Source organism: Ochotona curzoniae, unplaced genomic scaffold (assembly GCF_017591425.1).
Source record: "Ochotona curzoniae isolate NIBS_2020 unplaced genomic scaffold, NIBS_Ocur_1.0 scaffold_3890, whole genome shotgun sequence".
Taxonomy (NCBI): Eukaryota; Metazoa; Chordata; class Mammalia; order Lagomorpha; family Ochotonidae; genus Ochotona; species Ochotona curzoniae.
Window position 1 is genome coordinate 25,275,999 of NW_024467115.1, and position 15,025 is coordinate 25,291,023.

The window sequence follows — 15,025 nt, forward strand, 5'->3', positions numbered from 1 at the left end:
GCCTCCCTTTTTTCATCTTAACATAAGAAATTTAATTCTTCTAATTCTTTCATTTTTGCAGAAGCTAATTCCTTTTTCTGACAGGATTTATCCTCAATTAGGAGATGCTTAGTTTTTCTTTCTGACTTTCATGGGGTCTTTTGTATCATTTATGTTCTTTGCCAGCCCTTTTCTTTAACCGGGTCCTTCTGTGTTCATGCTGGCCTCTCTTCCTACTTGAACTATATAAATGGATCTGACTTTCAATTTAAATATGACATTTTTTTCCTAACATCCTGTTTGGCTGGCTCAGGTCTTAGGCTGCCACATGGCAAATTTCTACTAGAACTTTAAGAACTGACAACAGCCTTAAGACTTTTCAAGTTCATTTGGAAGACCAATGTCATGTTCAAATCAAAAGACGGTTATTTTGCTATTAAGGTAGCAGAGCATTTACCATCTCTGTCCCCAGTGTCTGCTGCACTCAGCTGTGTGGCTCTCAGGTGGAGTGCCCTTCAGCTATGTCCTGAGCCAAGGAGGCCAAATGCCCTTCAGATCATGATTTCATGAAACTCTGTTCGCTTGTCAAGGGTCTGGAATAAAAGTCACTTTCTTAATTTTCCTCCGTATGCTAGCCGCCTTTATCTGCCCTCTGGCTTTAAGGTTCTGGGGTTTAGAGAACAGGCCATTTGCATTCATAAGAAGGCTGTCCAAGACCAAGCCTTTAGGTAAGGAGGAGTGAGAGGCGTCATTGAGAGAACTCTCCTCGTCAGACCTGCGCAGTGTACACCCTGCAGCTGCCCAGGCATGCAGTCAGGCTTCATGTTGCATTTCCATGGCAGACGGTTCCATTACGTGACTGCCCTGCACTGCACTCTATAGCATTTTCTTCCACTTTTGATGGTTTCTTATTTTTAAAGAGGATTTTTTGGCTTAGATTCACCATGTACAACATCATAAATGACTTTCCCTGAAACACGTTCAGTCGGTTAGTTGATCTAAAGGCAACAAATCCCAGCCGATGTGCTCACTCACCTTTTCACCGAAAGCATCACGAAGAGGAGTTACTCCAGTCTTAGTTTGTAATAGCTTACTTTACTAAATTCTAAATGGATGTAACGTTGCTTTAATTAAAATTAAATTCATAACTAAACAAAGAAAAACTTTAGGATGACACAGGCCTTGTAAAGCTATTTCACAAAGCTAAGTATGTAGAAAAATTTTACTTTCATTTAACAAATTACAGAGTTAAAATTGTGAAAATCAAAAGTTTCATAAATTCTTAATTGTTAAATGGCTTTGATTATTAATTATCTTAATGACAACTATTAATATTTCCAGTGAATTAGATGCCTTCAAAAATGTTTAAATCATACTTCCAATGAAAGAACCTCAACTGAATTTGAACTGTGGTAACGCAGCAAGGTGGAGAAATCCACCATGGGGGGAGGGTTCAGGGAGGGGTGGGGAGAAGCCCAGTGCCCATAACACTGTGTCACATAATGCAATGTAATTAATAAAATATATATATATATATATATATATATATAGAATGTTTAAATCTCTAGTTGCCAATTGTGTTTATAAGTTCACTTAATTTTCTACCTAGATAAAGAAATTACTTTCATACTGGAAAGTTATATATATTTGAAAATCAAATACTAGGTTTGATGCAACCCAGTAATTCCAAAGGAGATGCTATGTATATCAGCCACTTGACTTACAAACGAAAAAAGATTAGTATAGTTAATTTTATTAGAAGCTATTACTGTGATCCGGATAAAAATTCTGCTCTAGGGCCTTGCACAATGGCTCAACTTGCATACCCTCCCCCATCATGTGAGATACCTGCTCACGTCCCAGCTGCTCCACTTCTCAACTATTCCCTGCTTATGGCCTGGGAAAGCAGTGAAGGATGGCCCAAAGCCTGGGACCCTGTATCCACAGGGGAAACCTAGAAGAGGCTCCTGGCTTTGGATCAGCTCAGGTCAGGCCATTGTGCTCACTTAGAGAGTAAACCAGCAGATGGAAGATCTTTCTGTCTCTCCTCTCTACATATCTGCCTTTCCAATAAAAATAAATAAATCCTTCAAAAAATGAAAAAAAAATCTGCTATAAAATTTAAAAATGTATCTCAATCCAAATATTATACTGTCAACTACCAGAACGGACTTGGAGATAGAGTCACCTGAGTTCTGTTGTATGCTGGGTGTCACTGAGATGGGCCCATACTGAGAGCTTCAAGGCAAAATTCTTCACTCCCTCATCCTACCCTCTACAGCTCAGAAACATGCTCCAATATTTGCCCCAGGTTAAGAAAGAGTTGGTTGAGTCAAGCCCTAACCTGATTAAGGAGAGAGACTCAGAATATACTTTTTGGGTGATTAACCTGATAATGGGGTCTGTGAGGGCTCTGTCTGGCCCTGAGTTTTACTGTGGTGGTCATAAAACTGGATTTTAAGTTTAAAGTTAAACTCTCAAGGCTGTGCTGCTTGGAGCTGGGGAAAGAGTAATATGGCACAATTACTTGGTCTTTCTTACTGTTATGTTCAACATAGGCCCTGTAGTCTCTCACCTGGCTACCTCAGCCTTGCAAAGTTGGCTTTGTATGTGAATATATTAAATTGGTGTCTGCTCAGCAAGCTGGTCACTGCAACATTACTGGCTGTACATCCTCCCATTTGGAGGTGTGACCTTTGCTGGGCTAAGGACATACAGTATGATATTGTCTTGTAATACTGGGTAGAAAAGGAGAGTTGCAGTATTCAGTCTGTCACACAAACACAAGGGCATTGTTGCTGAGCTGTGATACACTGATAACTTAGAAATATGTTAAATATACTTTGAATGAAATTACAGGACCTTTGTATCACAAAGGTGTTCTTCACTTTGTGGAAAGATCCATTTGCATTTACACAACAGACACTTCAAGCTGCAAAGTGGGCGCTGTCTCTGTCTGGCCTGAATGAATAATACTCGAGGGAACAGATGTTCTGCCCATCTGTTATGATGCTAGTTAACAAACTTGTATCCTCCATTGGAACACTTAACACTAGATACCCAGTTCTGGCTCCTGACTCCAAATAGACACAGGCGCCCATCCCAGTGGTTCCACTGCCAAGTAAACTCCCTGAGAGCAGTGGTGGCTGGCCCAGTGCTTGGGTATCTGCAGCCACACAGGAGACCCAGAAAAAGCTTCTGGCTCCTGGCTTCTGAAGCCATTTGGGGAGTGAACCACTGAATGGATTATTCTCCTCCTCCTCCTCCTTCTCCTCTGTGTGTGCTTGAGTGTCCTTCTCTCCATATAATGCTGCCTTCCAAATAAAAATAAATAAATCTAAAAAACAAACCCAAGACATGGAGGGACTGAATGGGTAAAAGCATAACAACTACATATTACTTTCAGAAAATCAGTTCATTTCTAAAACTCAGTTCAAGCATAGACTGTGTTTGCAACTGTAAGTATTAAGTGGAGCCAAGAAAGCCTGTAACAATCGGATGCGGGATAAATTCAGTAAGAGAGAGTAACCATTACAGATAAACGTGCTTCCACTATCAAATCACCCAAAATACAGAGCAAAAGTAAATATAACAAAATGAGAGATAGATCCTAATACAACGTCTTAGGGCATTGTAACAATTTCCAACAAGGCATAGATCGTGCATTCACTAAACTTCAAGAACAATGATTAAATCTATCACTAAACTTCAAGGAACCAGAAAAATAATAGCAAATAAAAGAAAAATTAGCTCAAGTAAGGAAATAATGAAAATCGGAGCAGAAATGAAGACTAAAAACAACACACACAAAAACAAAACAAAACAAAACAAAAAAACAAATTGCTTCTTCAAATTATAAAATTGACAAATCCTTACTTTGATTAGATAAGTAAAGAGAGATGAAATAAGAAAATAATACCAGAAATGAAAAGGGAGACGTTACAACTGACACCACTGAAATATAGAAGGTCAATAAGAAAAATCTCACAATAATACAATAATAATACATCAATGAAAGTCGAGGTATTGAAAAAATACCGAACACATGCACCTTCCAAAATTGAATCACCATGAAACAACATCGCTAAACAGACTAGCAGTGAGGACTAAGATTGAGTACTTTATAAGTACCTCATAAAATTGTTGTTGAATTATACCAAACATGAAAGAACCAGTATCAATTATTCTTAAATTATTCCTCAAAATAGAAGAATTGAGAATTCTTGTAAACTCATTTTATTGGTCCTCCATTATCTGTTCCAAAATGAAGTTAATTAAACATAAAGGCAAAACTTATCAACAAAATAATAGCAAACTGAACTGATTTCCATATTAAGAAGAAAGTATGTTATCATAAAAATTAGGAAAAAAAAGAAATAAAAAGGTGTGGTAGGGAAAACGGGTGGGGGGGGCAAGTAGGAAGTATCAGTAAGGTCCTAAATATGTATTGTGATATATGTGAAATTTGTTCACTTTATATTAATGACTTTGTGTGGGAAGTGGAGGCTAAAGACTCTCCTGAGATTTGGGAGGGGCCGTCGCAAGATTGCGGCTGGCCCAGGGCCAGGAGGCGGAGTTGGTCTCACCAGCAGGTAAACAGGAAGTCACAGGGATAGGTTAATGCCCACTCTGCGATTATGTCATTGCTACTGGCCTATCAGATAGTGCCAAGTGGATCCACGGCCCAGTAGCGGCGACAACTTTGAAATTGAAAAATATAAAATCAACCAAATATAAAAAGGACAAATACCCCATGATCTCACTTAGTTGTCACAATCTAAGGAAAATGGTCTCAGAAACTCAGGGTATTCAGTAGCAATCAGAGTGTGTGGGGAACAGGAAAGAGGGGAAAGTAGGGAAATACTGATTATGGTATAATATGTTACACTTAAGAGTGAGATGTTCTGATGTTCTATTGCACAGTGAGGGAACCATTCATAATAAGGTAGAATCTTAAAAAAAAAAAAAAAAAAGAAGAAAATATGAGTGTTTGAGGAGTCAGATACATTTATCCCGATCTGAACACTGCACGATGTACTTGCATATTGAGCATAACATGGTATGTCATAAATATGTATAATAATCTTAATGGATCTGTTATGCACATCTCCATACTTGAACATTACTTACAGCTTTTCCCAATATTCCTTCTGTATTTTTTTACTTGTTGAATTCTTTTTATTTGCTGGAGAATTAAGCAAAGCAATTTTTTAAAAGTTCTTTCATACTATGTTTTCAAAAGGAAGAAAAGATGGGAGGGACAAAGGGAGGAAAGGCAGGGAGAAAGGAAAATATCCTCTTTAGAATTATACATGAACCACATGGAATCTCATCTCTTGATATTAATATGAGAATTGAAAAATTGAAAAATTAAAATTTAAGTGCTTAATTCAAAATACTATTTCTAAAAACAAAAATAATGGAAGTATGGTTTCCAAAAAATGTCTATTACTTCTGCACTATAAATGAAGTTGAAAGTTTTTCAGTCTTACCATCATACATTAGAATAATCATTTAACTTCTTTTCTTTATGCTTTTTAGGCAAGAAAAGATACCAAAATGCCTTACAAAAAAGTCATTTCTTGATGTTCTATATTCAAAGTTACTTCCATAATCAATTATGAATTTTCTGCCTTCTATGATACCATCTGTGTCATTCTTTTACTCCTTCTTGACTTGACTAGCAGTAGGTGATTTGATTGTCCTGAACTAAAGAAACCCCTTACAGCCCCATCAACCGTTACCAGGACAAGCTCCTGCACTGGCCGAGGACCTGTGTGCAAGGCCCAGGACCCCTGGCCTCTAGCAGGGGCATTCTTTCACATTCACTGCATTCCCTGGGCTTTGTTTTTTATTTGTTTGTTTTTTGGAGAAGTCATAGACGCACATAGAGGACCCTATTTCCCAACCTCCAGTAACACTGGAAAAAAGACATTAACTTTAACTTTCAAGGGACAGAACCTGTGTCAGAAGGAAACAAGTTTAAAAAAATAAATCATTGTGCCACCTGCTATCACAGAATGGCTGTTTTCTTCTCTCCTCACTCATTTTTCTTCCTAAGAAACAACTGTAAACACAGTAGAAGCTTCATAAACATGCTTCACTCTGCATTGCAGTAGTAGTTGATTATATACAGACCCTTATTGTGTTTTCAGAATACTGTGTTTCCAAATTATCATTGTTTGCTATGCTTTATTTACTTCCTTTGCTGATCATTCATCTTGTCTTCAGTTTTCTCTTCCCTTCTAAAATTAGGCTAAAAGTACATCCTTACAATTGTTAAAAGAAAAATATAATTTAGCTGTTAAGCCTAAAGTATTGTAGGACCAACTTTATTCAGGAATGTGGTGATAAGTATAATAACCCTGGCAATGGATTTTTCAGTGGCAGACTGAGATTTGGTTAAACATTTATAGTAAAGGCAAGTGAAAGTCTACAGCCTAGGAACAGAATGGGAATGACTAAACCCCACATAACAGGATAAACAGAAAAAGGTTTCACATTTTTCTTGTAACTAGCTAGAACTTTCTGAAATTATATGGACCACATACGTTTTAAAAGTTCTTGCTGAAGTTGGGCATAAGTGATCTGAGGTACCTAGCAACCTGAGCCATTAAGACAGTGACCAAAAACCCAGCATGCAGGTTTGATAGACTGAAGTGGCAAGGCACTTTACTAAAACTGAACTTTAAATTCCCAGATGAACATAGATGAGGATTCAGGAGACTGACCAAAGTTTGGTCAAACAAAAAAGTTTTTGTCAAAATAAACCAAATCATTAGGGAATGGAAATAATCACTATTTAAATAAATTCTGGTGATTTCTTGTTTAATGCAAGTATGTCTGTTGGCTTTGGAATTTTGTACATTAAGTTTCCATAAAACTTAAAGAGTTATATGCAATACAATGAAGTTGGTGCAGCAGCAGCAAACAATGTGATGTTGTATATGCTTTAAGAGCCTCTCATAAAAACAGCGATCTCAAACCTGCATGTGACCACTCCCGATGCAAGGGCAGTAAACATGTGTGAAGCAAGAGTCTGGCAATGTAATGGTAGCAAGTAATCCCAAAAGGTTAATAATAATTGACCTTGGGAAACAAGGCAGGCCAGACAAAGGAATCTTATGAGGGAAGGGAAATTGGGAAAGGACCTGTAACCTAAGAAACAGGGGGACTGGAGGGAGAAAGGAAAGCAATGAATACAGTGGTTTTTTTCTTAAGATTTTAAGATGCTCCCGGCGCGGTGGCGCAAGTGGTTAAAGGTCCTCGCCTTGCCGCCCGGGATCCCATATGGGCGCCGGTTCTAATCCCGGCAGCCCCGCTTCCCTTCCAGCTCCCTGCCTGTGGCCTGGGAAGGCAGCAGAGGACGGCCCAAGGCTTTGGGAACCTGCGCCCGCGTGGGAGACCCGGAGGAGGCTCCTGGCTTCGGATCGGCATAGTATCGGCCCGTTGCGCTCACTTGGGGAGTGAATCATCGGACGGAGGATCTTCCTCTCTGTCTCTCCTCTCTGTATATCTGCCTTTCCAATGAAAAAATAATAAAAATAAATCTTTAAAAAAAATAAAAATGGTGGCATTTTAAAAAAAAAAAAAAAAAAAAAAGATTTTAAGATGCTGAAATAAGATGGGGCGAGTTAAACAACAAGGCAAGCAACCGCATAGATTCACATGTCTTTTCTAAATAAAGACAGCAAGGTGCTGAGAAACAGAAAAAAGTTCCATGTGCTTTTGTAGCTGGTTAGAGGTATCTGGAATTATACGGACCACATACGCTTTCAAACTGAAAGTGTGTGCATGTCTGTATTGACCCACACAGCAAATTTCAAGAGTAATGTTTATACATAGATATCAATCAAGATAACACTTCAGCATTACAGACTTATTTATTTATTAGGAGCAGCAATAGTGTTCTCAGAATACTTGAAGAGAAAAATTAAAGAACCTAAAAGACAACAGATGAGAAAGGCATTGTGTAACCTGACAAAACATAGAAACAAAGATCTTGATTTTCAGAAATTCAGCTTCAACAGAAGTGTCATTTTAAGGTTTTATGATACAGAAATGGTCAACGGCAAGATCAACTAGCACCCTCACTCACAGTAACTGCAGTACAGACTTTGACTAGCCTTTTCACTGAAAATTCCTCCTTCACTTTGATAATCCTTCTATTCTATTAAGCAAGAGAGAAGACTAAGATCTAAGTACCACTAATGAACTAAAGAGCCATCAAAGATTGGCAAAATGACTTTCATAAACCAACTTTCTGAAAACAAGATAAAAATGTTATCTGATGTTCACTGATTGTAACATAATGATGTGGACCTTGTGTAATCATTGGTCATGTATTTAATTCTAGCTCTGAATATGTTAATATGAAATTCCCAACAAACCATATACTATTTTGGTGTGTTAGACTTCTTTCTGATCTGGTCAGAGCTTTCTAGAAAAGCCTGGGAAAAGCCAAATTATCTATCAAAAATATTATTTTACATTCACACATTCTGCTGGAGTGACTCTTCTTCAGTTGTCTCGACCACTGTAAAATTGGAATTATGATTGTTTTATAAAGATTCAAACTCATGGATCTTTTCCTAGAATCTCTGTATATCCCAAACCTAAAAGTCATATCTTTTCTCACTCTCATTTGATGACCTTGCTTCTTAATTCACTACTAGAAGAGGAACAGTGAAAAACTGAATTTCCACATGCTCTCATGACTACATTGACCCACCACATGTAATCCCAACCCCTCTGGCTTCCTCTTGTACCAGTAGTCGAGCACAGCTCTCCCAGAATCAGTTCATTCTTACTCACACATCGACCACTCTCTTCCTCCTCATTAACTGTTCCTTACTCTATAGGATCATTTTAATTAACACAAAGATATTCCATATCAGTTCTCATCTTATAAATTGCCTTCTTCTAACTACAGCCTTAATTTTTATTCTCTTTTGCATTAAAATATCATAATAGTAAAATTGACATATTTTACCCAAATAAAGACACATGAATGAATTCAGTTCCCTCCACGTGTTTCAGGGTGCGAGCAAGATCATGACAGACAAGTCTAAGGTTTATTAAGGAGTCTTTATTAAGCTTGGTAATAGCAGGGCCCACCAGAAATAACAAATCACAAATCCACATAGCAATCCAGTCAATCGTAACCCCAAAAGGAACAAATGGTCATTACCCTGAAGTCCATCCGTTAAGCTGCAGACCTATGTCCCAGCTTCCCCAACAAAATAAGTTATCCTAAGAAACATCCATCAACCCAGACACGCTTACAAAGATGCAGGCATTCACCTTTCCCTGGCTTCTGTGCCCGCATTCCACTACTGCCAGGCCTCACCTCTCCTGGAACTCCCAATAGCACACAGATTAGAAATATAAAGCATCTTAGCATTGCTATCTTCACTAGCCCACCCAAGCAGTGAACAGAGGTTGAGGAATACAGACACACAGGGGCCATGCTCAGGGGATACCTGTCCTCAGAGGTACTGGGGAGGCCCAGAGTTGCAGTACCAAAGCAATGGAAGCACATGACCAAGAGAGTGAGCCCCTCCTTACCATTAGCCTTTATTGGGGCTTGTGAGGGGAGTGGTTACACAATGCAGTACCACCCCCTTTGAGGTTGCAGGTGATGATAGGCGAGCATCACAGGTGGGCAGGAGGGAACACCTAGGTGGTGGCAGGGAAGTGGCTTCTAAGTCTGTGATCCTGAACTAGCTGCCTACCTCACCACACACTTACAAGACATAACAGTCCATCTTTCTTACCATCCAGCCGACAGACAGAACGTGAGGTCTGACAATCCAGTTCTCTCGCTTCTAGTCTCCTTTCACTTACCAGTGACCCAGAGATTATATTCATCATTTAAATAACATTACTATGGTAACATACAAGGCAGCACAGAAACCAGTTTTTTGCTTTATAACTGTACTGATTTCACAAAAGCACTATAGGCAAAATTTGATTGCTTCACCCACATTAGCAGATAAACTTTAAATGATTCATCACAAGAACTAAGAGGATATGTCTGCATTAGACTGTTTTACCATTAGGAGCTAATGTCTATCACTAATATTTTCTACTTTTTAAAGATTTAGTTTTCTTATTTGATAGGCAGAGTGACAGAGAGAAGCGGGGACAATGACAGAGTTCTTTCATCTGTTGATTCACTCACTTGGCCACAAGCCAGTGATGCCCCAGTTAAAAAATCAGGATTCAGAAACTACAAAATGTCTCCCACTTTCAAAGCTTACCAGGAACATGAGGCAGAGCACCTGATCGAAACATTAGATATGGAATTTTAGCATTGCAGGTAGCAGCTTAGACTAACATGCCACATCACATGCTCCACTAACATTTTTCTTTGAAATTATGTTAAAAATAACTTGCCCAATATAATTGAAAACTTTTACTTAATATAACTCAATGCTTCATAAAAACACAATTTTAACTAAAATTTTATTTAAGTTATTAATTTGATAATGTAAGTCAAAATTAATTTGGCCATATAATTTGGCCATTAATTTGGCCTTATTCACACAGGGAAAAGAAACTCTTGGCAGAAATTCAGAAACCCTCAAAATAGAAAGGGGTGTGCTGATTCCCTTCGATCTCCAAGGTTTGAAAGGACTCTCAGCTCATTCAGTCAGTCCTCAAGCACAGTGTCTTTCCTCCTCCGGCCAATGTCGTGATTGCGAAGTATAGGATTTTGACTAGTATCATTAGGTCCTATGGGAACTGTGTGGCTCTCCTCTGTTTACTTCTAAAGTGAATTCTTGTCGATTTGATTTTAAATGTGAGCAATATGAAAGCATCTTATCATTACATATGAAGCATAAAGACATTTATCAAAGACTGCTGAATGCTAGGTATAAATCATGTGTGTTGCCAAATTACGGCTCTGTGATCTGAATATGTGACCTGGGCCACAAAATGAGGGACAGTACCAGCTGGTGGCATGAGATATAGGAATGTGGTCCTGGGAAATGGAACCAGAGAAGTTCGCGTGCAGCTCAGTCAGCTTTGAGGCAGATGTGTTATGTTGGTAAAATATCCCATAAGCCTTAGTTTTAAAAATTAGCATTAAGTCTTGGTTATTTCTAAAGCTGCCTTTAAAAGTCATCTAGTTCAACCAGCTCACTTTGCAATTCACCAAGTGAAATTGCCAAAGCCATTACATAATTGTCCCAAAGTTACCTAGGAGCAAATGAGAGAACTAGGGCTAAAAAAATTCATTTCCCTCTCTCCAAAAAGAAGTAATTTTGCCTATCTGAAAATTTTTTCCAGATAAAATGGCACCTTAAAATGTGCAAAACTATTGTTCCACTGTGTTTAAAACAATCTTGAGTATTGAAAATTACTTTATATAATTTTTACAAGCCAAGGGGACTATAAAATATGAGACTGCTTTTACAATACCTTTTCTAAACTATAACATTTTAAGACAGTATAAAGTGTGACGCTCATAAAGTCTAATTTACATGTCTTGAAGAGTGTTCAATTGGCAATAAACCCTTTAAGACACAGAAAGTACAGTCTTTTGCCACTAATGTCTCATTAAATTGGTTATCTGTGTTTTTCATGCAAATTCGTTCTTCTATAAATGAAAGTTTTCTTGAATATGGAAGTGTAATTTGATACTAAGCATAGTCTGAGCATAGAAGTGTACATTAATTTTAAAAATCTCTAAATCTAAAATATTTCATCTACCATGACATAAGCTCTAGGCTGCCTTGTGTCTAATGTGCCTGGGACAGACCTGTTTTATACCTGTGGTCCAGGCCAGTTATTCAAAGTACCACTTTTCACTGTCAGAAGGATCTCGGCTAATAAAGAGAACTTTGCTTGGCCATCCTACCAGTGCTCACTCAGACTGCTAGACATTTGCACCTGCTCTTCCTAAAATGATTTCCTTTTGCCAGATGTCCTCCTGAAAAAAATTCCTTACTGTGTCTGTTCACATTCCAGTTCCTCATGAACATTTCTTGTTTCCCACATGACGCTGCCTGCACACCATCCTCTCAAGCCCTTCACTGTCCTGCAGCGCCTCATGCTTGTCTGTTCACACATTCCCGGGGACCAGGCACCACTTTCCCTCCCTCTCTGCCTGGCACTCATGTGAGCGGCAAGCCAGAGGAATCTAAACAATTTGGACTGGATGGATGGCTTTGGGCTGTATCCTACTAACATAAAATTTTAATTCTTAGATATATGTGTTCTTGAAAGTTTTATTAGCACTATGAAGGATGATGATAATCCATTCCTGATGGGACTTAGGCCAACCATACAAATTACAGATCTAGGTTATTTTTGTATGGTTTTTCTTTTTAAGTCAGTCTATTAGCTAACCACGGTCCAGTCATAATATATTGGCACCAGAGTATATGCTTTATAAAAAAATTCTATTAAATAATAATAAAAAAACATTCCCAATTAGAACCAGGAAATCCGACACAGTGAGTCACTGTAATTGATTTCCACAAAGCACTGCAGGCCTGTGCAGGCCCCTCCAAAGGAAGACGCTGCAGTTTTAAACACAGTAAATAGTTCTATTGTCCTAACACTACCTCTTGTCCTACTTCTATACTTGGAAGCATGGCACAATGTTTACCTTGAATAATGCATGGCTTGGTGGCCTGCAATGTTAAAATAGAAGTCTGTGGTGTGCTTCATCTCATTGGTGTGCCCAGTGGCCTCAATCCAGTGTCCTATGGGGAGGCAATAAACACCATCCACCAAGTTGTTTTCATTATAAGTACAGCAGCGGTCATGGTGAGGTCCATTGCCTAGAACAGGAAGAAATACAAAGTAATGCAAATCAGTGAGTGTTTTGCTTCATCAGCCCCAAAGTGGCTGATGTAAATCAATAATAAAATGAAAACAAATGTAAACTTGCTTAATATTCACATTTCAGCATGAACACAAACAGATTTGAGCGAGAGATGGAACGGGAAGTTATTTAACGAACTACCTATGGAAATCATAGGGTTGTGCAGGCACATTAGCTCTTTCATAGTATGTCTCAGTATTGAGAATCATGACAGCCTGGTGAGTTGCTGAAAGGATATACTGGTGCTAGTTTTCTGCCCATGTTACATGTATCCAGACACACTACGTTCCTACGTCAGGGAAAGAATACATCGCTGATATATATCACTCAGCCACAATTTTACACATCATCAACTACACTGTGCCTGCAGTCTGAGTAGTTGGTGTCATACTAAAACTCCTATGTTGAAATCCTAACTCTGCAGGTGATGGTAATCTGAAGTAGTCTGTGGGAGAGGATGAGGTCATGGGGACAGAACATTCATGAATGGCACATGTGTCCTTGCAAAAGACGCCCAGAAGATTCCTTGCTTCCTCTCACTGTGTGAGGGACGGCAAGCAGAGGTCATGTATGAGTCAGAAAGCCAGCTCTTACAAGACCATAAATCTTTTGGTGCTTTTGCCTTGGACTTCCCAGCCACTATAATGTGAGAAATAAGTATCTATAGTTTAAAGCCTATCCAAGGGGACTAGTATGTGGCACAGTGGTTAAGTCCTCTCTCGGGACACCCACCTCCCATATTAGAGTGCCTGGTTTGAGTGTCCTTTACCTCCTATCCAACTTCCTGTTAATGTGCACATTGGGATGAAGCAGATGATGGATCAAGTTCTTGGACATGTGGAAACTCAAACGAGTTCCTAACTTCTGGCCCTGTCTTGGCTATTGTGGGTAACTGGGGAATGAACTTACAAATGGATCTCTATCTCTTTTTCTTCCTCGCTCTTTCTCTCTCTGCCTTTCAAATACAATGAACACAAACAACACAAATTTAAAAATCACCAATTTGTTATAGTAGCCTTAATGGTAGAAGATATTAGTAAACTTGGATTACTATAAAAATTAATAATCATACATGCATTGTTTTTATTAACCATTATTATGTGATCACTCAATTTAATAACATTTTTCATTATGCTAATTGTTAATATAAGAAAAACATAAATAAAATAAATGTCCCACAGGTTTATAGAAAAACTCACATTTGTTCTGAATACAAACAATGTGACTCATTTGCTTGTTGCTCTCTCTTATAAAATATTTTTGGGGTTTCTATTGGTTTATTTTTTTTTATTAATTACATTGCATTATGTGACATAGTTTCATAGGCTCTGGGATTCCTCCAACCCTTCCTTGTACCCTCCCCCCATGGTGTATTTCTCCACCCTGTTGCAGTATTACACTACAAATCCAGTCAAGATTGTTTCTTTGCAAACAAATACCAAGTATAGAGTCCAGCATCTTATTATCCAGGTAAATTCAACGGTTTCTTGGGGAGACCATCTCTGCTCTGAAGGTAGAGCTGGCAGAATATCATCCTGATCAATCAAAAGCCCCAACATAACATCAACAGCAACTTACAACATTATCAAATTGACATGGTATTGAGTAACCAATATGTTATAAAAAAAAAAAAAAGCAAGTTCTTAACCACATCCTCTGACTACTTCATTAACATTTCAATTTTAGTTTATATATAGAACCAGATGCTATACACCTTAAAATGGCTATAGGGTACTATTCAGCTCTCTCGTGTCTATTTTCATTTTAGTATTTAGCAGTTTATAGTGTTGAAGCATAATTTTGCTGAACTTGGCAGATTTTAGGATAGTCTAAACTGGCTTATAACTCTAACAAGGCATATGTCTAACAAGGCAACTGTTGAGGTGCAGAACAGTTCTAGGAGGGATGTGCAGAGAAACCTTCAATACCCTAGTGAGGAGTAACTAATCTTTGTGTCCTACCTAGTAAGGCATATGTGAATCCATGCTGACCATTTCCTGTCTGGTTCTAAGCTTTCCTTGTTGTTCTCTATCTATTCAAAACATTTTTTGCATCTTTTATTATGCTAATTGTAATATAAGAAAAACATACATAAAATAAATGTCTCACAGGTTTATAGAAATGCATTTGTTATGAATATAAAATTGTGACTCATTTGCTTGTTGCTCTCTCTTATAAAATATTCAACTTAAAGTTTCTTAGCATTAA

General features: G+C 38.2%; 1 protein-coding gene across 2 annotated transcripts in view; it reads right to left on the bottom strand.

Annotated features, from left to right (window-relative positions):
• EPM2A (EPM2A glucan phosphatase, laforin) overlaps nucleotides 1–15,025 on the bottom strand; it is an 88,453-nt gene that overhangs the window by 32,824 nt on the left and 40,604 nt on the right. For both annotated transcript variants that reach the window (XM_040965277.1, XM_040965278.1), the window contains exon 2: nucleotides 12,599–12,773. In XM_040965277.1, the coding sequence (XP_040821211.1) occupies nucleotides 12,599–12,773 (175 nt within the window). The remainder of the gene's footprint in view (nucleotides 1–12,598; nucleotides 12,774–15,025) is intronic.